The 21,724-nt window shown below is 39.1% G+C and overlaps 1 protein-coding gene across 9 annotated transcripts in view; it reads right to left on the reverse strand.

The window, feature by feature from the left end:
• Nucleotides 1-21,724, reverse strand: part of BICD1 (BICD cargo adaptor 1) — a 230,220-nt gene that overhangs the window by 54,487 nt on the left and 154,009 nt on the right. For 8 of the 9 annotated variants that reach the window (XM_059185689.1, XM_059185687.1, XM_059185686.1 and 5 more), the window contains exons 3-4: nt 9,177-9,329; nt 1,468-1,893 (exon numbers count right to left, since the gene is read on the reverse strand). In XM_059185689.1, coding sequence (XP_059041672.1) covers nt 1,468-1,893; nt 9,177-9,329 — 579 coding nt within the window. Of the gene's footprint in view, nt 1-1,467; nt 1,894-7,478; nt 7,649-9,176; nt 9,330-21,724 lie in introns of those variants that run through there. The other variant, XM_059185690.1, reaches the window with a different exon arrangement.

Here is a 21,724-nt window from a genome sequence, read left to right on the forward strand (position 1 = left end):
TAAGAGACTGAAAATTTAGCCTCAAACCTAATCACCTGACCAGCCTGTTGAACCAGATTCCTGGTTCCACAGGTCTGCTGGAGCCCAACAATTTGTAATAGTGAGAAGCCCCCAGGCCATGGTGACAGCGGTGATGCTATTCCTCAGGCAAGACTCCTATCAGCACTGGATTAAGATATGGCAGGGAAGAAAGACCTAAACTAGAAAAGCCATTTCATAGCGAGATAACCTTAAAGGCTAGGACTCTTCACAAGGCATTTGAATTTGAAGGTGCTAAAAATTTAAGGCCTAAATCATGTTGGAATAACAACTCCTTGGTTTCAGATTTATCCCTGTTCTGTATTTTGAATCATATGATATCCTGGCTAATTAGCATACTGAAAGTCCTTCATGTCTTTTAAAGCTTAAGGTATTCTTGTGAAGTCTACCATTATTCTTGAAGCTATATATACAGTTGTTTGTGATGGAAACGTTCATTTTTCTATCATTTCACTTGTATGTAAAGGTTCTGAATTTTTCTCTTAGAAATGGATGGAGACCTTTTTCTCCTTTCACACCTGATTGCAATCCACTTTGTGGGTTTAAGATAGATTTCTTTTTTTTTTTTTTTTTAATTTGTTTCAGGGGTACAGGTCTGTGATTCATCAGGCTTACACAATTCACAGGACTTACCATAGCACATACCCTCCCCAATGCCCATCTCCCAATCTCCCAGCCACCCCTCCTCCCTCCCACCCCCCTTCCACTCCAGCTACCCTCAGTTTGTTTCCTGAGATTGAGTCTCTTATGGTTTGCTCCCTCTCTGGTTTAGTCTTGTTTCATTTTTCCCACCCTTTCCCTATGATCCTCTGCCTTGTTTCTCAAATTCCTTGTATCAGTAAAATCATATGATAATTGTCTTTCTCTGATTGATTTATTTTGCTTGGCATAACATCCTCTAGTTCCATCCATGTCATTGCAAATGGCAAGATCTCATTTTTCTGATGGCTGCATACTATTCCATTGTGTGTGTATGTATGTATATAGATAGATCTCCCATCTTCTTTATCCATTCTCTAACATAGATTTCTTAAAGTGAGGCAAATGAGTTTTCTTTTCTTTCTTTTTTTTTTTTTTAAAGATTTTATTTATTTATTTGACAGAGAGATTACAAGTAGGCAAAGAGGCAGGCAGAGAGAGAGAGAGGAGGAAGCAGGCTCCCTGCTGAGCAGAGAGCCCGATGCGGGACTCGATCCCAGGACCCTGAGATCATGACCTGAGCCGAAGGCAGCGGCTTAACCCACTGAGCCACCCAGGCGCCCCATGAGTTTTCTTTTCAACACATATTCTGTTATGTCTTTCTAAGATACTGTACGTTCAAAGTTGCCAGTTGAAGAAGCTAGAAGTAAAATGTGAGAACAAAAAATCCCAGAACAGGTGACCGCAATCTTTAAGAAATCTACTCTCACAGCCCTAAAGAGATCTTACCTGCATAAGTTGTTGCTTCAACTTCTGTATTTCTGAAATGTTCAGCTCACTGAATAAGTCAGAAACAGGGTGTAGAGATTCTCCTTTCCTTAAAGTGGGAGTCCGATAGTCTCCATTCAGTTTCACAAGGGGCCCATGGATATGTCCATTCATTTTGTCATCATTGTTTGGTTCACTTGCGTCCTCCGTGAACTTGAGTCCATCCACAGAGATGCTGATATGGTTATCGTTGAGGGTGATGTACTGAGAGAGCTCCTTCCGCAGGATGTTCTTTTGCTCCCTCTCGTTTTTTAAGGTCTCAAGGGCTTCTTCCAGTTGGTGCTCCGCAATCTCTTTCAACCGGATGGCGTCTTCCAGCTGGCTATTGAGCAGCACAGTTTCCTCCTCAAACCGCTTAATCTCATGCTTTAAGCCTTCGTATTCAACCTGAATTAGACAGGATAAAGAAGATTCATAGAACTAAAATTTGGGTCTTACAAAACTGCCATCAACCACTCTAGTAGACCTAACTATATAAAAAAATTAAAATGTTAACCAACTCATTATATTGTACACCTGAAATTAATATAATACTGTATGTTAACGAAAAACAGAAAACCACACAGTATAAAATGTGAGTCTACAAAGTAAATCTAAAAAGGCACACAGTATATATACTCTTCAGGTAACATAGGATGGTGTCTTTGGAAATTATGCATAATTTATAATAATTTATATTATATAAAATGTATATATTATATATTATAAAATTTATAAATACTTTAAGTTATATATAATTTATATACATAAATTCAATTCTTAGCAGAGATGAAAATGTCATCTGTTTTAGGATTTCTTTTCGTGGGGACCAATGGCCAAAAGGGGGCACTGTTTGCTTTAAAAAAAAAAAAAAAACCCAGGACTTTTCTTTTTTTTCTTTTTAAAGATTTTATTTATTTGACAGGGATCACAAGTAGGCCTAGAGGAAGGCAGAGAAAGAGAGAGGGGGAAGCAGGCTCCCCGCTGAGCAGAGAGCCCAATACGGGGCTCAATCCCAGGACCCCGGGATTATGACCCAAGCTGAAGGGAGAGTCTTCAACCCACTGAGCCACCCAGGAGCCCCTATTTCCCCCCCCCCCAAAAGATTTTGTTTATTTATTTATTTGAAAGAGAGACAGACGCAGGGAGAAGGGTTGAGGGAGAAGCAGGCTCCACGATGAACAAGAAGCCCTACCAGGGGCTGGATCCCAAGACCTGAGATCATGACCTGAGCTAAAGGCAGACACTTAACTGACTAAACCACCCAGGCGCCCCCAGGAATTTTTTAGAAATAAGTTTCTCAGGGACGCTTGGGTGGCTCTGTTGGTTAAGGGACTGCTTTCGGCTCAGGTCATGATCCCAGGGTCCTGAGATTGAGCCCCGAATCGGGCACCCTGATCAGCAGAGAGCCTGCTTCTCCCTCTCCCTCTGCCTGCCTCTCTAGCTGTGCTCTCTCTGTCAAATAAATAAATAAAATCTTTAAAAAAACAAAAAGTTTATCAGAATAAAACCAAGAAAATATTTTACCATCACTATTACTGTTTTATTTAATTATTAGTGATAAGGAAATTTTTATATTCAGAGATAGATTAGCTAAAAGATCACACTAAGAATTTAATCTCAACAAAATATGTTTGCAAGTAAAATGAAACAAAGAAAAATTTTATGTGCTAACGGATAGAATATGGAATAGAGGTACTGATTATCTGATAACAAAAAAATACATATATATTGTTATCAATGTGATAGTCCTTTGAATTAAGAGCCAAATAGCCTGTGTAAACACTCTCTTGGTCATGAAAGCCCACAGAGGAAAGAGATCTATATTCTAAACTGACAGGCCTTCCTTGAGGTCTTTTCCATGGCACTAATGACATTCCACTTTTTAATAAATATTTTATCTCCACAACTATACTGTGGTCTCCTCAGAAGGAGGAAATACTTGTCATGCTCCTACGTGTCCCTCAGAGCTTCAATATTCCATCATTGTGTTTCAAGAGAATTCCACTCTTCAACAAGCATTTGCTGTTGTGAATGAAAAAGTAAACTAGAAAAGGTATTATCATAAAGTCATTATGATATTAGATACTAGTATAAACTTTGTGCTTGGTTGTACATTTATTTTACTGTTTATATTATTAAACTTATATTTTAAGAGATATTTTAAATTATTTTTTTATTTTTAGATTTTATTTATTTGAGAGAGAGACAGAGAAGGGGCAGAAGCAAACTCCTCATGGGGCAGGAAGCCAGAGGATTCCTGGGATCATGACCTGAGCTGAAGGCAGATAAGTTTAACTGACTGAGCCACCCAAGCACCCCCAGAAATATTTTTTAAAATGAAAGAATAGGGATCATAGACCATTGCCATTTTCTCTTCTTTATATTCCACACCCCACCCTACCCTTCTTCACATAATCTTAGTGCAATGGCTTGTCTTGTAAAGGTTAGGATAACAGTTTTGACATAGGTTTAAGTCAGATGTAGGTTTAGGCTGATGTAACAGAGACATATATAAGAATGACTGAGTCTAAATAAACATTTGGCTTTCTCTCATGTAACACTATGGAAATAGACAGTCAAGGGCCAGTAGGATTCTCTGTTCCATGAGGTCATCCAGGAACCAGGCGTCTTTTTTTTTTTTTAAGATTTTATTTATTTATTTGACTGACAGAGATCACAAGTAGGCAGAGAGGCAGGCAGGAGAGAGGGGGAAGCAGGCTCCCTGCTGAGCAGAGAGCCTGATGCGGGGCTCGATCCCAGGACCCTGAGATCATGACCTGAGCTGAAGGCAGAGGCTTAACCTACTGAGCCACCCAGGTGCCCCGGGCATCTTCTATCCTATTATACTACCTCCTACTCTGGTCCATATGATCTAAGGCACCTTGCCACCTTGATCATGTTTCAAGCAGTGGGTCAAAGTAAGAGGAACACCCTTTCTCTTTAAGGACATATCTCAAAAGGTGTTCATACACTTCTTAGACCCCAGTGGCCAGTACTAAACACATGACAGTTACTTACAAGGGAGGTGAAGAATCTTGTCTTTACCCCACATAGCCTTAAGCTCAGTTAAAAACTGAGTAACAAGGGCGCCTGAATGGCTTAGATGGTTGAGTGCTTGACTCTTGGTTTCAGCTCAGGTCATGATCTCAGGGTCTTGGGATTTTCAATCAGCAGGAATTCTGCTTATGGATTCTTTCTCTCTCTCTCCCTCTGCCCCTCTCCCTGCTTGCTTTCTCAAATAAATAAAAACAAACATACAGACAAACACAGGGTAATCACACTGGGAGAGGGAACAATGGATACTGATGGACAACCAGTGCTCACTGCTATACAAGATTACTGGAATTCCACATGTCCGTGACAGAAAAGACTCAAATCATAAAAACCGTCTGAGATAACAGAATCTGGGTCCTTGTTTCATGGTTCCTTCTAGGCTTGCTTATAAGCTGTAAAGTCATCTTTCTCCTGATCTTCTCTTTTCCTTTCCCTGGGCAACTCAGGATACCTGCTTGCTACCCTTTCCTAGTATTTCAATCAATCCTCTGATTCTCCCAAATTATCTGATAGCGTACATTTGCAGAGACTTCTTTAGTTTGCATTGTGGAACTTTTATTCTGTAATCCTTGTTAGACTGATAGCTTAGGACAGGGATTGTCTAATATTATTGTGTCTTCTGGATGAAATCTAGCCCACTACCAACCAATTTTTGTGAATAAAGTTTTATTAGAACACAGTCACACTATTTTGTCTCTGGCTACTTTCATGCTACAAGAGCAGAATGTAGTAGTTGGAAGAGACACTGTTAGAGATATATTAGACATATAAAACCTAACATATTTACTATCTGGCCTTTATAGAAAAAGTTTACTGATTCCTGGGCTAGACTTGAAGACATTAATTTAGTTTGCATCGTAGATTTTTAAATTTTGTAATCCATATTTAATTGATGGTAGACGTCATATAAAACCTGATCTCTCTCTCTCTGGTCACCTCCACTCACTCTACTCATTCCAATGTGGTTCAGCCTCCTAATATTCATGCAGCTATTTCATGTTTCTCTGCCTTAGCCAAGGTTGTCATCTGGAAAACTCTTATTCGACCTTCAAGACCAGTATAAAAAATATGATCCTAACTCCAAAGTCCTTATTGACTTGTTCAGGCAAACAGATCAGTCCTTTCTGGTGCCATTACTATAAAGCTGAATCAGATCATTTGAGCCCCCCAAAAAGTGGAGGCACCAAGAAACAGGAATGAGAAGACACTTAAAAACTGATATCTGGGGCCACCTGGGTGGTTCAGTCAGCTAAGCATCTGATTCTTGATCACAGCTTAGGTCTTGATCACAGGGTCATGAGTTCAAGCCTCTAATTGGGCTCCATAAAAAAAAAAAAAAAGAATGCCTGACATTTTTAAGATAGCATCAAAGTAGTCACCATTACAAAAATCAGGACTTTGGTGCAATTCCTTCTAGCAACTTCATAGTTTAGTAACTTTTTTTTCTATTTAACTACATGATGGTTGGGGGGTAAGTATCATAATCATTGCTTTTAATATGCAATTACATGGATGGTTATGAGTCTATTAACTGCCTTCCCTTCTGGGACTATACATTCTTTAAGACAGTGACCATATCTTTTGTCCTTAAAAAAAGTACATGGACTCATAGAAATATACTCTTGAAACACTGGTTAAATGAAATCAAACTGAATATGTTCCCTAGGTCTCTTATGATATTATTTCCTGATCTAGAGACATATCCCTGGAAGAAATGTTCTTCATAATATCAGTATGGTTGAATTATTAATTTTAACAAGTGTTTTCAATGGTTAGATAACTACTGAGTGCTTTAGTTCAGTATGTGAGATACTGCGGACATAGGATTTATTATTTCTCCCCTACCTCCCACAAGTACATCTCTAGAAATGGAAGCTGACATAATTTCCTGCCCCGGTAGTTAACACTGGGGCCAGACAAATTTTCCTGTTAACCTTATATTAACCAATACTGAGACTAAGCATAGAACACTTAACTGCTTGTGGGAAATACTCTTCTAAAAGATGAGACCCAATGAAAACAAGGCAAGACCCAAGTAAAAGACCTTCACTCTGTTATGCCCCTCAACAGAGTCATTATGTCATAAACTCTACCTATCCCAACCAGTTTCCCACCATCCAAAACCCAGTCCAGACCCTAAAACCCTATGAACAGCCTTTCTCTAAACCTCCCATTTTGAGAAATTACTGAGGCTCTGTCAAGGTGGGTCTCTTCGTGGACAGATGTAATACATAGCTTTGCTTCCTCAGTGGGTTTTTCTGATGGGGAATTGACAGTCAACTCGACCTCTCTTTAGGCTGCTGCTTCTTTCTACACTTCTTTCAGATAATTCGGTTTTCAAAAGTATCAAAGTATAAAACGTATTTGTAAGGCTGGGCCTGATTTTATATTGTACACAGAAACAAGTCAGCACACAGAGGGATGTGGTTAAAATTTTCAGAGTCAACTCTCTGATGTTCTTATGGATTTCATATTTAGGGTCACAAATAAAACTTGGTTTGGTTAATTACAATAATCTTCGATTTTAGTTTCCTTTCTAAGCTGAAGAGTGAATATAAGCAAGAAAAACCTAATTTACTCATTCTTTCAACAGATATTTATTTAATGCCTTCTATGGGCCAGGCAGGCTCTGTTCTTGATGTTGTATTATAGTTGAGGGGAATGGAAAATAAATAAACTAACCTATAGGAACTATATAGGGAATAAGAAGTGCTATTTAAACAATAGTCACTTAGCAAATAGTATATAGCTAAGCATTTTATGATGTTAGTAGCTTGGCTACTCAAGAGAAATGTCAACCCAGATGGCAGAAGTAGATTTTGTATAGGGAGCTTCAGTACAAAGAACATTCAGAGCAGTTTTGAGACTGAAAGCGAGCATTGTCGTCTCTTTGAAAAACAAACAAACAAAAAAACAAAAAAACGGTGGCATTTGTACATAAACTATTTTACTGAACACTTCACTAATAAGAAACGGAGTATATGATGGATTCTAACTCCTGTCAATAAAGGCCAATAGTAGGGAAAAAACAAAACCCAGCATTTTCTTCACTGGGAGAGACTTGTACAGGGCATCCACTTGTCAGGAAGTAAGACAGAATGGCCTTCTGTGGAGGAAATAATTTCAGGTTAATTAATTAGACACTTAATTGGGAAAATTACCATATTGCATCTAGAAAATAAAATTAAAGAGATGTGTACATTTTTTCATTTGTTTGTTTTGTTTCAAACTTCTGAGGTAAGCCTTTGATTTCCATATTTCAGTGACTGGGTAAACCATAAACAGTAATCAGCCAGGCTAATAGTACAAATTCCCACAGAAACGGCCTCCGGGTTATGAATACACACAGGATACCTTGGCAGACTTTCAAAAATACCTAATACTGGCCTAAATTAACCTCTTGAGTAAATTATTCCACCACATGCAGGGATGGGAGACTACAGCCTCCTGTCTGTGCAGAGAGCAGAGAGGACTTGTAGGAATTGGGAATAATGACCACTTTAAATATGTGAACTGCAAGTACATTTGCTTCAAATCCTCTGCAACCAGGGTTGCTGGTAACCAAAAACAAAACAAAACAAAACAAAAACCTTCTTTAGAAGTTCTGAGCATACTTGAAAAATTCTTCTCAGTATGATTTTCTTCACCGTGGGCTCATTGACCCTAGCCAAGCTGAGACCAGGGATGTTTACAATACCGTCAAGCCTCAGTACACAAACACACAGTAAGTCAGTGCTCAAAAGGGAAGGACTGAGGTAAAACCAGAGGGGACATCCTGGTAAACCTTTCTAAGGGTCTAAAACCACCCGTGGTACTCCCGGGCAGACATCTTGTTCCCCGAACATTCCAAAGCTGGAGGAAGTGGCAGTGATCAGAAATCAAATTTCTATTGTGTCAATACATGCATTTTTTCCCCTTCTGGATTCTCTCTTTCTCTTCTTAACCCTTATATCTGTCAAAACCAAAAATAGTTTTGTATAGAGATACGAGCTTTAGAAGGGAGAAGTAGAAGCATACATCTGGGCTGGCCTCTAAGTTTACCTACTAATTTACTAAGACTTTTGTTACTTACTGTAACAAACCACAATGCAAACCAATCAGGAAAATAAAGCAATTAAGCTGCTAAACCATCACTACCAAAAAAAATTATTTAAGTGTAGACATGCAATGTTTTTGGTTACATTATTGCTGGAAAAAAAAACCAGAAATATCTTTCTAATTTTATTCTTATTTATTTGTATTTCATAATTCCTCTCCAAGTATGATTTAAAAGCAATTTACAGAGAGAGAGAGAGACAGACAGACAGAGAGAAGGGATTCCTTTTAATGAGAAGTTGTCAGTTTAAATGGATTATAATACATTCCACTTCCACCTAAAATACGTTAACACAAAGCTAAAGGATCAACTAAGATTCTGTGTCTTACCCAATAAAACTCTCCTGTAAATCATCCTTCTAGGTTTGCCTTTTAAATGTCAGCTGAAATAGGAGGGGTGGAAAATTTCAGCACATACATATTGTAGGAAGATTAAAGCAAATTTTGACACGTTCCTTTCTGGGAAAGAAGATTTAACCTTAGTGGTCAGAAGATATGGCTCCAACTGGGGTGTAGCCAAAAAATTTCTTGAACCTTACCTGGTTCTGCTTTAATGTGGACACGAGTTTCTGCAACGTGATATTTTCTTCTTCCAGCTCAGTGTAGTCCTGAAGGAGGCGGGCCTCTCGGAATTTGTATTCTCGGATTTCATCCTTCATCCGTATTCTCTGCAGCTCCACCATCTCATTGTTCTGAAACAACAGAAGAAACAGTCAATATAAAACTTTCTTATCCTAGAGTTAATAATGTGCAGATCTCTTGGTGGTTAAAGATAATAAAACACCTCATAGAAGGGAAGTCAGGACCACCTTCTTTTGAATGGCAATGTAATGACATCTGTCAAAACTTTTTAAAGCACACACATGCGACCCAGCAATTCTACATCTAAAAATCACTCTAAAGTATATTTTCATAGAGGTAAATAAAAGAGAAAAATAAATCCTGTATATTTACACAAAGAATTAGAAACAGTCTAAATGTTTGCTATCAGGGAAACAACGAAATAATCATGCATCCATTGAATTGAACATTATAAAATTATGTAAAAGAATGAGAAAAATGAGGAGCTTTATGTATTAAAAAAGAAATATAGCTACAGCATATTATGAAATATTAAAGAAAATTGTAGATTAGTATGCAGATAGTACCAACTTTCCATACTCCGGAGGGTGTGGGGGAGTGTCCAACCACAAGTTCCCCAACAAACCACATGGTCTGACCTGCCTTTGTTCAGCCCTTGGTCACTCGCTTCAGCCTCAGTAGCTTTCCTTGTGCTCCCCGACCTCGCTGGACTTGCCAGCTCACTCCTGCCTTGAGGCTTTGCACTTTGTACTTCTCCTCCCAGAACTCCCTGCCTCCAGAACAGGGGTTCTTAACCTCATTTGTATGATGGCTCTCTTTGGCAACATGCTGAAGGTGATGAGGATCTTGTCAAGATAGTATTTTAAAGGGAAGTGAAAGGGTTCAGAGCATGTCACCCCAAAATATGCCCCTTTGACATACTGATTATTTTGAGCTTCAGGCCCTTGGGAAATAGGAGATGCAGGAAGGGCTCTCTGCCCTCCTCCTTTCCACCTAAAAGCAGGACACAAAATTGCTCCTAAAAAAGGTGAAGAATGATCTTAGCAGCAGACACTGGGAGTTGGCACCAAAATGCACTTGTACAAACAAACATATAAAATAACCCTGATCTTCCATTAGTTTCTCCATACATTTCCTAGTCCCTGTCCTACAACATACAGCCCCTAGCCTAATTTATCATATTTTGTCACATCCCCACAATTCATCATTCTTTGTGTAAAAAAGGCATAAAAGTTTTGGGGCCTAACTGTTTCTTTGGGTCTTTATTTTCCTGGTAAAGACTCCTGTGTACATGTAAAACAATTAAATGCATTTGTATGCTTTCTTCTTGTTTATCTGTCTTAGCTCAGTTTAATTCTTTGGCCCAGCCAAATTTTCCTTACTTGTAGCATAAAAGACAGGATTACAAAGGAAAGGATACCGATTCTATTAGAATTAAGTTAATACAATATTTAAGAAATTATGATATGGTAATTAGGTAGTTTATCATAGTAATGGTCCTAAATTAATTACACTTCCCTGTGGAGTCTCCTCTCAAACTGACTCTGAGTGGGCCTCTGACTTGCTCTGACCCACAGAAGGCGGTAGAAGTGAGGAGGACTTTTGAGCCTTGGCCTCAAGAGGCCTGGTGACCCTTGCTCTCTTGGAACACTGCCACGGAATGATGAACCCAGGCCAACCTGCTGGAGCCACATGGCCCAGCCCAGAGTCAGCACCAGCAGCTGATGGGAGTGAAGCTTGATGGGCTGTTTGGCTCAGAGGAATGCCCGGTGATAGCAGCCATGGGAGTGACCCCAGGCAAGTCCATAAGAACTGCCCAGCTGAGTATAACCCAAACGACCGGTCCACAGAATCATGGGGTATTGTATGAAGGCTCTGTGTGTTCGCTGATTACGTAGGAGTACATAACCAATACTGTAATTATGTATGCTTCTTGATTTATACAATGTATTGATCAGATTTAGTGGCAGATCTAAGAAATACCATAATTTCAAAGCAATGAAGGTATTTCAAAAAACCTGCAAGAACTGAGATGTGGTATGAAAATACTGATCACAACGTCACAGGCAATGCTAATACTGCTGAGGTATTCAAATAGGATACATTCCAATGGAAGAAAATGTTAAATTTCAGTCAGTGTAGCAAAAACAGAAATGGAATTATTTTTCCCAACCAAGCATCCTGCCCTGTTTCCTGAATTCTATCCACAGACTCTTAGGACCCAGGTCAAAAAACTCTTCTGCTTCTACTTAGATCTCAACTCAAAAGTCCATCTCAACTCTCAACTCAACTCAAAAGTCATCTCCTTAGAGTGGCCTTCCCTGAACAGCTAAGATGAGACAGCTCCCTGGCCTTCATCCTACATGATTTACTTTATATATCAGCATTTAGCATATAGTAGATACTCAAAAAATCACTGTTGAAAGAACAGCACTAACCATTACTTGAAACTACTTATCTACTTTTTTGGTATTTATTAAATTTCCTGTTTGATTTGAATATAATGAACATTTTTTGTATTGTTAATCAATGTGTCCCTAATTCCTGGCAAATTACAGCAATACAAATGGTTAACACAAAATTTAAAGAAGAATATTATTGCTGGGATGATGGCTTTTGTCTTGTATTGTTTTAGAGCGGAGAACAAAGGGAGAATAACACACTTTGAAATAAAACATACCTAGATTTATGAAATAACTAGACCTGTTATAATTCTTCTTCACTACATAGTCCAGCAACTTGGAGGCAGAAATGTTAATTTATTCCCTAGTCCTTAGATAATACTTTGAGCATATGTGTCCAATAAATGAGAAGAATGAAAAACAGAGTTTGGTATAAAGCCAAGTTACAACCTTTCATTAAATTCTTTTATTTTGCAGAACATGAAACCTTAATATAATTTTTTTTTATTTCTTGAGAAACTTACCATTAACTAAGTGACATATATTTATTTAGTTTTCTGTATTTACCTGCATAAAGATATGAAGAAACCAGACAAATTGGATGCCAGCCATTGATACAAAATTATAAAGAAAAATGTCAAGATACAAGAGATTCTATAAAATGTGAATGCATACATTGTAAAAAATGTAATGACCAGAAGCCTAGCTTGCACACACTGAGAATTAACCACAAAATCCTATATAGTGAGACAGTAAATGTCAAACAGATTTAAGGCCACAGCAAAGCTAATGAGGATCACTAACAAATAAGTCATAAAAGAGCTAAAGAAAACTCCTGATGCTAATTAAGGAAAAGCAAGAGCATAGCTGAGAGACTGGCTAAGTTGAAAGACTAGCTAACAACGAAACAGACATAGGACCAAAGGAAGAAAACCCATCTTATGAATTTTGCTAGAAGTCCTTGTTTTTTGAACTGTCAAAGATTCCATTCTATGGCAATGTTCTTTGCTTCCATAAAAAATTTTAAAGATTACTCCTGTTGTTTTTCGTGCCACTCATCATCATAAATTTATCTATGACAACTTCTTCTTCCTGGGATAAGATGGTGCTGAGCTCTACTAAAAACCCCCATGAAGAATAATGGGAGTGAGAAAAATAAAGCAGGTGAGAAAGGGGAGAAATAGGTACAACCAGGGAATGCTTTAGCCTTTCACCTCCAGAGCCCTGGGCCCCTCAGGAAGCTCCTCCTCAGGAAGATCAGATGAACCTGAGACGTTCGGGGCAGGCGATCCTCATTGTTTGCACTAGCAGCGTTCTTTTTTTTTTTTTTTTTTTTTTTTTTAAAGATTTTATTTATTTATTTATTTAACAGACAGAGATCACAAGTAGGCAGAGAGGCAGGTAGAAAGAGAGAGAGGAGGAAGCAGGCTATCCGTGGAGCAGACAGCCCGATGCGGGGCTCGATCCCAGGACCCTGGGATCATGACCCGAGCCGAAGGCAGAGGCTTTAACCCACTGAGCCACCCAGGCGCCCCTGCACTAGCAGCGTTCTTAAGTTTTAACTGCTATTTAAAGGATTTCTTTACGTGAAAATAATAAATTCTATTATTGGAAAGAAAGAAATATAAACATTTGTTACCACACAAAAGTAATGTATAAAAAAGAATGCCTCCCAGTTCTATAGCTTAGTCCTTTATAAATTAATTATATTTATGATCAAATTAGGTCTTAATAATAGCTGTGCAAGATGGGTGAGAGACCCTCTAGTTTACTTATCTGTAAAATGAGGACTTAATACTTAACATTTTGTGGTAGTTGTGAGGATTTGATGATGTCACGTGGGGACAGGAGCAGAGATGCCAGACACACAGATAATTTACCATAACACAACAGAACAAGTGCTGTTAGAGGTTTGTACCACAAGGCTGAGGGATCAGTTACTCCTGGATGAGTCAGCAAAAGCTTTACAAAGGAAGTTACATTTGAGCAGAACCTTGAAGGACAAGGGGAATTAACATAATCGATAAGGAGGGCAGACTTTCCAGTCAGAAGTAAACTTCTGAAACAAAAGCAGAGTCATATTTGTATTGAGGGCAGTGTTAAAATACCCAGTAGTCAAATTGGGCATTTCCGTGGGGGATCAGCAAAGAGCACTAACAGAGAGACAGTAAGAGAAATTCAAAAAATCTAGAAAATAGCCTATTTTCAGCTTATGTCTAAATTACACATTATTCCATACAATAAAATTAAATTAATTACAGAATAATGTTGTTAATCTATGGGGTAGGAAAAGAAACAAGATGTTTTTAGTGCTTAGAACCTTTAAAGTTCTTAACTGGGGGTTCCTGGGTGGTTGAGGGCATGATCCCAGGGTCCTGGGATAGAGCCCCACATTAGGCTCCCTGCTCAGCAGGAAACCTGCTTCTTCCTCTCCCACTCCCCCTGCTTGTGTTCCCTCTCTCGCTGTGTGTCTCTCTCTGTCAAATAAATAAATAAAATCTTTAAAGTTCTTAACTGTGCTGTGGTTTAGAAAATAGTGCCGTTTGGTGTTGTTGGAACAAAGCAACTTGAGACAATTTTGCAGGAAATTCAATGTTAAAATAATTTGGAGAACCATCAAAGTCTTTCACACAAAGCAGCCATGTGATCAGATCTATGCTTTGGCAAGTGACCCTGCTGAGAGCAGGGAGGGTGGGCTGTAAGAAGAAAGCGCCCCAGAAAATTGGCTGAGCAGCCGTTCCAAGAGCCCATAGTAAGGGAGACAGGGAATGTTGAAGGACATTGCAGTTAGAATGACGGACTTAAGAAACGAAGAAAAAAAACAAAGAGTAAGCATAAAAGTGCCTAAACCAAGCTGTAAGAAGAAAAGACATCTACAACAAAGTGAATGCAAGGGTTAGTGATGTGGCTTATAAACAATTATAAGTAGCATTAATTTGGATAGTCAAAGTGGGAACTTCTGATCTGTGAGTGGAGTAAAGGAAGACAGCTGCACTGGTCCAAGGGGAGGACGCTGGAGAGGGGAGTGGATGGGGTATTTTTTACTTCTCTCCCAGAGAATTGCCGCTGCCAGGCAATTTGCTTATTTTATTTTTCTTCACTTGGCCAAAAATGAAGACTTCTCTTGTTGGTGAGAGGAGTGAACCATTGTTCTATTTGCCTCTCCCCAGCCAAGAATTCTCTGACCTGGGGCCAAGAATGCCTGGCTTAGGGTAGTTTAGGGGTGTGGGACAGAGAGGGAAAGGAGTGACACTTTAACCCAAGGGAGCCTGCTGATATTGCTGCTTGCACTGCCCAAACTCTCCATGCCCTAAGATAAGCACACTTCATATGAGGATGCCACGAGAGCGCAAGGCTCTGAGTTTCTCTTTTGCAAGGAAAGGAGAAGGATGAGGCTCATGGATGACAGATCCATGGGACAGGTCCTGACCCCTCAGTTCCTCAGCCTTAGCTCAGGTGATCCGCCCTTCTATCCCACATCAACCACCCACTCTGTGAGGTTGTCACCAATAATCATACTGCCTAGTCTTCCAAATCATCTCCAGTTCTCCTAACCCAGCCACTCTTCCACCTTTGACCACCAATTTGCTCATTATCTATGACCTTGGGTCTTCACTTCCCTCCTCATCCAGCTTCAATCCCACTGTTGTCACACACTGTCTTACAAACACATTTAACTCCCTTGTATCCCTCTCTCTTGATCATAAAGCCCAACTCCGCCTTGCATGCCCAAAGCTAAACATGCTCAAAGCTAAACTCCAACACTTACTAACCTTGGTGAAGTTTATTTACTTCTCCCTGTCTGCTTCTTTTCCTGTAGGGGGAACCACTTCTGGAGGATTGCCTTGTAGGTTTGAATGGTGTCTGGTAGGAGGCATCAATTAAAAAACCAAAAAAGTCCTGACTCTCTCAAATTCAAACAGGCTTTAAACACTAGTGGCCATACTCTGTGTCCACAATGTAGTTAAGTTTCCTGCTTCTCTCTTTTCCTTTTATCAGTTTCTCCTTCCCTCCTAAGAATCTTGCCTCACATTTCCTCGGTGGTGGTGGTATGGGGAAAAGGAAGGGAAGAAAGAAGGTGGAGCTCCTATTCCCATTCTCATTTTTATTAATTTCTTCCAATCTACTCTACACAGTTTAAAGATAATAAATCCTGCCTTAAAACAAGCAAACCTTGACCTTTCTATCTGTATTTCTTTTTCTATACCCATGAGCATTCTCAGATCATGTTCGTCTTCAGTCCATTCTGATGAACACTGAACCTGCTCTTGTCAAAGTCATCAACGATTTGCATGTCGCCACTGAATTCAGCACCTGTGTTTTCCTTTAACTCCATGTCTTCAACAGCATTTACCACTCGCTCCTTTTTGAAACACGTTCTCCTGTCGGCTTTCCGTACATCTAAACTAATCTCACCGGTTGCTTTGTTGCAGTCCCTTCTGACTTGCTCCCCTTCCTTCTCTGCTCAACCTCTAAAGGTGGACTATTCTAAACGGATACTGAGGCCCTCCCTTTTTGGCTACTCACTCCCCAAAGGAAACCTTGTCCAAGTCTTCGGCTTTCAATATATTGCCAATATGTTAATGACTGTCAAATCCTGACTAGGGTGAGCCTCCCTTAAAGAGCTCATCATCTCTCTCCTACTCACCAAGGAAGGACTCCCTTCCTTGGCCTTTGGTTGACCCCACCTCAAGCTGGGTCCTGCTTTAGAGTTTTGCATTTTCAATTCCCTTCTCCTTGTTCACATTGCTATCGCTTCATTAGGATCTCAACCTAAATGCCATCTCTGTAAGAAGCGTTCCCTGATCATTCGATCTGAAGTTGCCACCCAGTCATGCTCACATTACCCTGTGTTCATGGTTTGAAAAGTGTTTATCACTACCTGTTTGCTTATTGGCTATTTCCTCTTCCCCCACTAGATGTAAGAGCCATGAGAATAGGGACTTTGTGAGGAACTGTTCACCACAGTGCTCCAGGATCCGGGTGGGCATATCAGTCATGGTATTTGTATCCTAGAGCTCAACTTATCACTTCCAACCTGGATAGGATTAGTGGTAGCATGATGGGGGAAATCTTTTTTAGGGATGAGCATATTTTATACTTGTAAGTTCATAGGTTGAAAAAAAAAAACCACCCAAAACATACCTATGAAGCAGGTCCCGTGTAAAATTCTCTAGAGTTGAAAAGCCCTTATTGGTTAATACCCATTCCATGTATATTTATACTTTATTCCATCTCTAGAAATTTTCACTAAGAAAAGATTTCATAAACTTAATTACTGTAGGTAATTACTGATATGACTTGTGATGCTATCTCTTATAAGAATGGGTACCAATCATTGAGGGACAGAACAACACAACTACTGATAGACACAGAAAGATCTTAATCCAAAATCACAGTAAGACAAATACTATTGTTCTATCAGGCGGTAATGTGGAGTTCACAAGTCTTTAGGGGAGCTATCAGAGAAGAAAACATAATATCCAGAGCACCAAAGAGTCAGCATCTTCAAATGCATTCCAGACTTAATAAATAGGAAAAACAATTATGGCAAATTTGAAATGTAGCTTACAACAAACATGCTGAGGAAGGAAAGGGAAATATAAGGAGATTTGTCATGGCTGAGAAAGAGTAACAGAGGAGAGAATTATAATTTCAAGACAGCATTTCCCACAGTGAATTCTAAAGTAGGCTAGCTCTATATAGGGTTACTAGGAGTCATTCAAACTTTTTTCTTTTCCTTTCTTTTCTTTCTGTTTCCTTTTCCTTTCCTCTTTCTTCCTCCACCCCCCTTCTTTCACTTCTTGACTTCTCAGAGACCTTCATTTGCTAGTGTTCTTTGAGACTTTGCAAGAGCAAGACATGGTATGCAGGCTTTGCTAAATTTATTTGACCACAAGACTTGTGCCTTTTAAAGAAACATTTTGAACAACCCACAGACCAGATCACTGAAAAATGTTACTTTGAGACAGTAGAAAATGATAGTATCTGCACAGCTGAATGGGATAAACCACTAAGTTCCTTATCCCTTGTGACTGTCAAGGACTGAATGGACCATCAGATTTAAATAATGGCATAAAATTAGAAGTAGAGAAGTAGATGGATATTAAAAAAGGCTAAGATAAGATGATCAAGTCCTGGGGGCACCTGGGTGGCTCAGTGGGTTAAGCCGCTGCCTTCGGCTCAGGTCATGATCTCAGGGTCCTGGGATCGAGTCCCGCATCGGGCTCTCTGCTCAGCAGGGAGCCTGCTTCCTTCTCTCTCTCTCTGCCTGCCTCTCAGTGTACTTGTAATTTCTCTCTGTCAAATAAATAAATAAAATCTTTAAAAAAAAAAAAAAAAAGATGATCAAGTCCTGACTGGCCATGAATGAGTGAGTATACAAGAGTGACAAAGCCTGCAATACTGGAGTGTCACGGACAAAGAAAAGGTAGAGGAACAGATCTGAGGGATGCCTGGAATACAGGAGAGGAGATCCTCTGCTCTTCTGGAGGGGCTTCCTGGACAGGTGGGTACAAGCTCCCCTCTCTGAAGCCGAGGGAGGAGGCTGGTGCCCTTTCTCTCCTCCACTCTTCAGCATAAACTAACTTCAATAAGCAACATAGAGCCAACAGTGACAGCCTAAAGCACTTATGCCAAACCCCCTCCCCCACTCCCACCGTGCTCTACAGGTGCTGCTTTTCTTGGGCAAATGTGCCTGAGAACAAATGCAATGGGCCCCTCCCACAGAAGATCAGCATAAACCACCTCCACATACCACATCTATTGACCATAGAGTGCTGCAAAGCTTCAGGTCTAGTGGAAATAGCATCAGGTCTCTTTTAACAAGTAGACCAGAGCACACCTAGTTAAAAACTTACCATTAGAAGTCAAAAGAAAGTCAGAGTAGCAATACTTATATCAGACAAAGGAGACTATCCAAGAACATCTAACAATTGAAGTATTTATGCCCCCAATAAGAGCAATGATATATAAAACAATACCAAGCATAAAGGAAATAATCAAGAGTAATGCAATAATAGTAGGGACCTTTAACACCCCACTTACATAAATGGACAGATCATCTAAGCAGAAAATCAATAAGGAAACCATGGCTTTGAATAACACACTGCACCAGATGGATTTAACAGATATACACAGAACATTTCATCCTAAAGCAGCAGAACACACATTCTTTTTCTTTCTTTTTTTTTTTTTTTAAGATTTTTATTTATTCATTTGACAAAGAGATCACAAGTAGGCAGAGAGGCAGGCAGAGAGGGAGGGAGAAGCAGACTCCCTAATGAGCAGAGAGCTCAACGAGGGGCTCAATCCCAGGACCCTGAGATCACAACCCAAGCCAAAGGCTGAGGCTTAACCCACTGAGCCACCCAGGTGCCCCCAGAATACACACTCCTTTCAAAAGCACATGAGACATCTTCCAGAAAAGATCACAGACTAGGTCACAGGTCAGGCTCAACAAGTACAGAGATTGATCATACCATGTGTAGTTTCACATGCATCGTTCACAATGCTATGAAACTTGAAGTTAACCACAAGAAAAAATTTGGAAAGACCACAAATACATGGAGGTTAAACAACATGCTACTAAGAACAAATGGGTTACCAGAAAATAAAAGAATAAGTAAAAAATATATGGAAACAAATTATAATGAAAACACAATGGTCCAAAACCTTTAGGATGCAAGTGCACCTGGATGGCTCAGTCAGTTAAGTGTCTGACTCTTGATTTTGGCTCATGTCATGATCTCAAGGTCGTGAGATCAAGCCCCATGTCTGGCTCTGTGCTGAGTGTGGAGCCTGTCGAGGTTTCTCTCTTTCCATCTCCCTCAGCCCCTTTGTTCTTTCTTGCTCTCTCTTTCTCTCTCAAATAAATAAATCTTTAAAAAAAAATTAGGGGGATGCAGCAACAATGGTCATAGGAGTGAAGTATACAGCAATACAGCCCTACCTCAAGAAGCAAAAGAAATCTCAAATAAATAACCTAACCTTATACGTAAGGAGCTAGAAAAAGAACAACAATGAAGCTGGAAGCCAACAGAAGAAGGGAAATAATAAAGATTAGAGCAGAAATAAATGATACAGAAACTTAAAAAACAGAACAGATCAATGAAACCAGGAACTGGTTCTTTGAGAAAACTAACAAAATTAATAAGCCTCTGGCCAGATTTTCCAAAAAGAAAAGAGAAAGGACCTAAATAAATAAAGTCACAAATGAGAGAGGAGAAATAACAACTAACACCACAGAAATACAAACAATTACAAGAAAGTAGTATGAAAAATTATATGCCAATGAATTGGACAATCTGGAAGAAATGGATAAATTCCTGGAAACATTTAAACTACCAAAACTAAAACAGAAAGAAATAGAAAACTCCAACAGACTAGCAAAGATAGTGAATCAGGAATCCAAAATCTCCCAGGGGAATTCTACCAAATATTTAAAGAAGAGTTAATACCTATTTTTCTCAAACTTTTCCAAAAAATAGAAATGGAAAAAAACCTCTCAAACTCATTCCAAAACCAGACAAAGGGCCCACTAAGAAGATAATTACAAGCCAATACCCCCAATGAACATGGATGCAAAATTCTCAACAACAAGAAACTGGCAAATTGAATCCAACAGTATATTAAAAGAATCATTCACCATGATCAAGTGTGATTTACTCCTGGGCTGCAAGGATGGTTCAAGAATAACAAATCAATCAACATGATACACCACATGGGGGCACCTAGGTAGCTCAGTTGGTGAAGCATCTGCCTTTGTCTTGGGTCATGATCTCAGGGTCCTGGGATAGAGCCCTGCATCAGGCTCTCCATTCAGTGGGGAGTCTGCTTCTCCCTCATCCTCCTCTCTGTTCTTTCTCTCTCTCAAATAAATAATAAAATTAAATTAAAAAAAAGAATGCTCCTTAAAATGAAAAACAAAAATAAAACATGATATGCCACATAATAAGGGAAAGGATAAGAACCATGTGATCTCTTCAATAGATACAGAAAAAGCATTTGACAAAGTACAGCATCCATTCTTGATAAAAACCCTGAACAAAGTAAGGATAGAGGGAACATATCTCAACATCATAAAGGCCATATGCAAAGAAATAACCCCACAGCTAATATCATCCTCAATGGGGAACAACTGAGAGCTTTTCTCTATGGTCAGGAACAAGACAGGGATGTCCACTCTCACCGTGGTTATTTAACATAGTACTGAAGTCCTAGCCTCATCAGTCAGACAACAAAAAGAGATGAAAGGCATCCAACCAGCAAAGAAGAAATCAAATTTTCACTATTTATAGATGACATGATATTGTATGTAGAAACCTCAAAAGACTCCACCAAAAAATTGCTAGAACTGATACACAATGTAAAGTCACAGGATACAAAATCAATGTATAGAAATTTGTTGCATTTGTACATACCAATAATGAAGAAGCAGAAAGAGAAATAAAAGAATTAGTCCCATTTACAATTGCACCAGAAAAACATAAGAAACCTAGGAATAAACCTAACCAAAGAGGCAAAAGATTTGTACTCTGAAAACTATAGAACACTTATGAAAGAAATGGAAGATGACACAAGGAAATGGAAAAACATTCCATACTCATGGATTGGAAGAACAAACATTGTTAAAATGTTTATACTACCCAAAGCAATCTATACATTTAATGCAATCCCTGTAAAAATACCACCAGCATTGTTCACAGAGTTAGAATAAACAATCATAAAATTTGAATGGAACCACAAAAGACCCACAAAAGCCAAAGAAATCCTGAAAAAGAAAAGCAAAGATGGAGGCATCAAAATTCCAGATTTCAAGTTATATTACAAAGCTATAGTCATTGAGACAGTAGGATACTGGTGCAAAAAACCACATAAATCAATAATACAGAATAGAAAACCCAGAAATGGACTCACAACTGTATCTTTGATATATATCAACTAATCTTCGACAAGGGAAAGGATAAGGAAGAATATCCAATGGAAAAGACAGTCTCTTCAACAAATGGTGTTGAGAAAATTGTAAAGCAACACGCAGAAAAATGAAACTAGACCACTTGCTTATACCATACACACACAAAAATTCAAAATGGACGAAAGAC

The sequence above is a fragment of the Mustela lutreola genome, chromosome 8 (genome assembly GCF_030435805.1).
Source record: "Mustela lutreola isolate mMusLut2 chromosome 8, mMusLut2.pri, whole genome shotgun sequence".
Lineage (NCBI taxonomy): Eukaryota > Metazoa > Chordata > Mammalia > Carnivora > Mustelidae > Mustela > Mustela lutreola.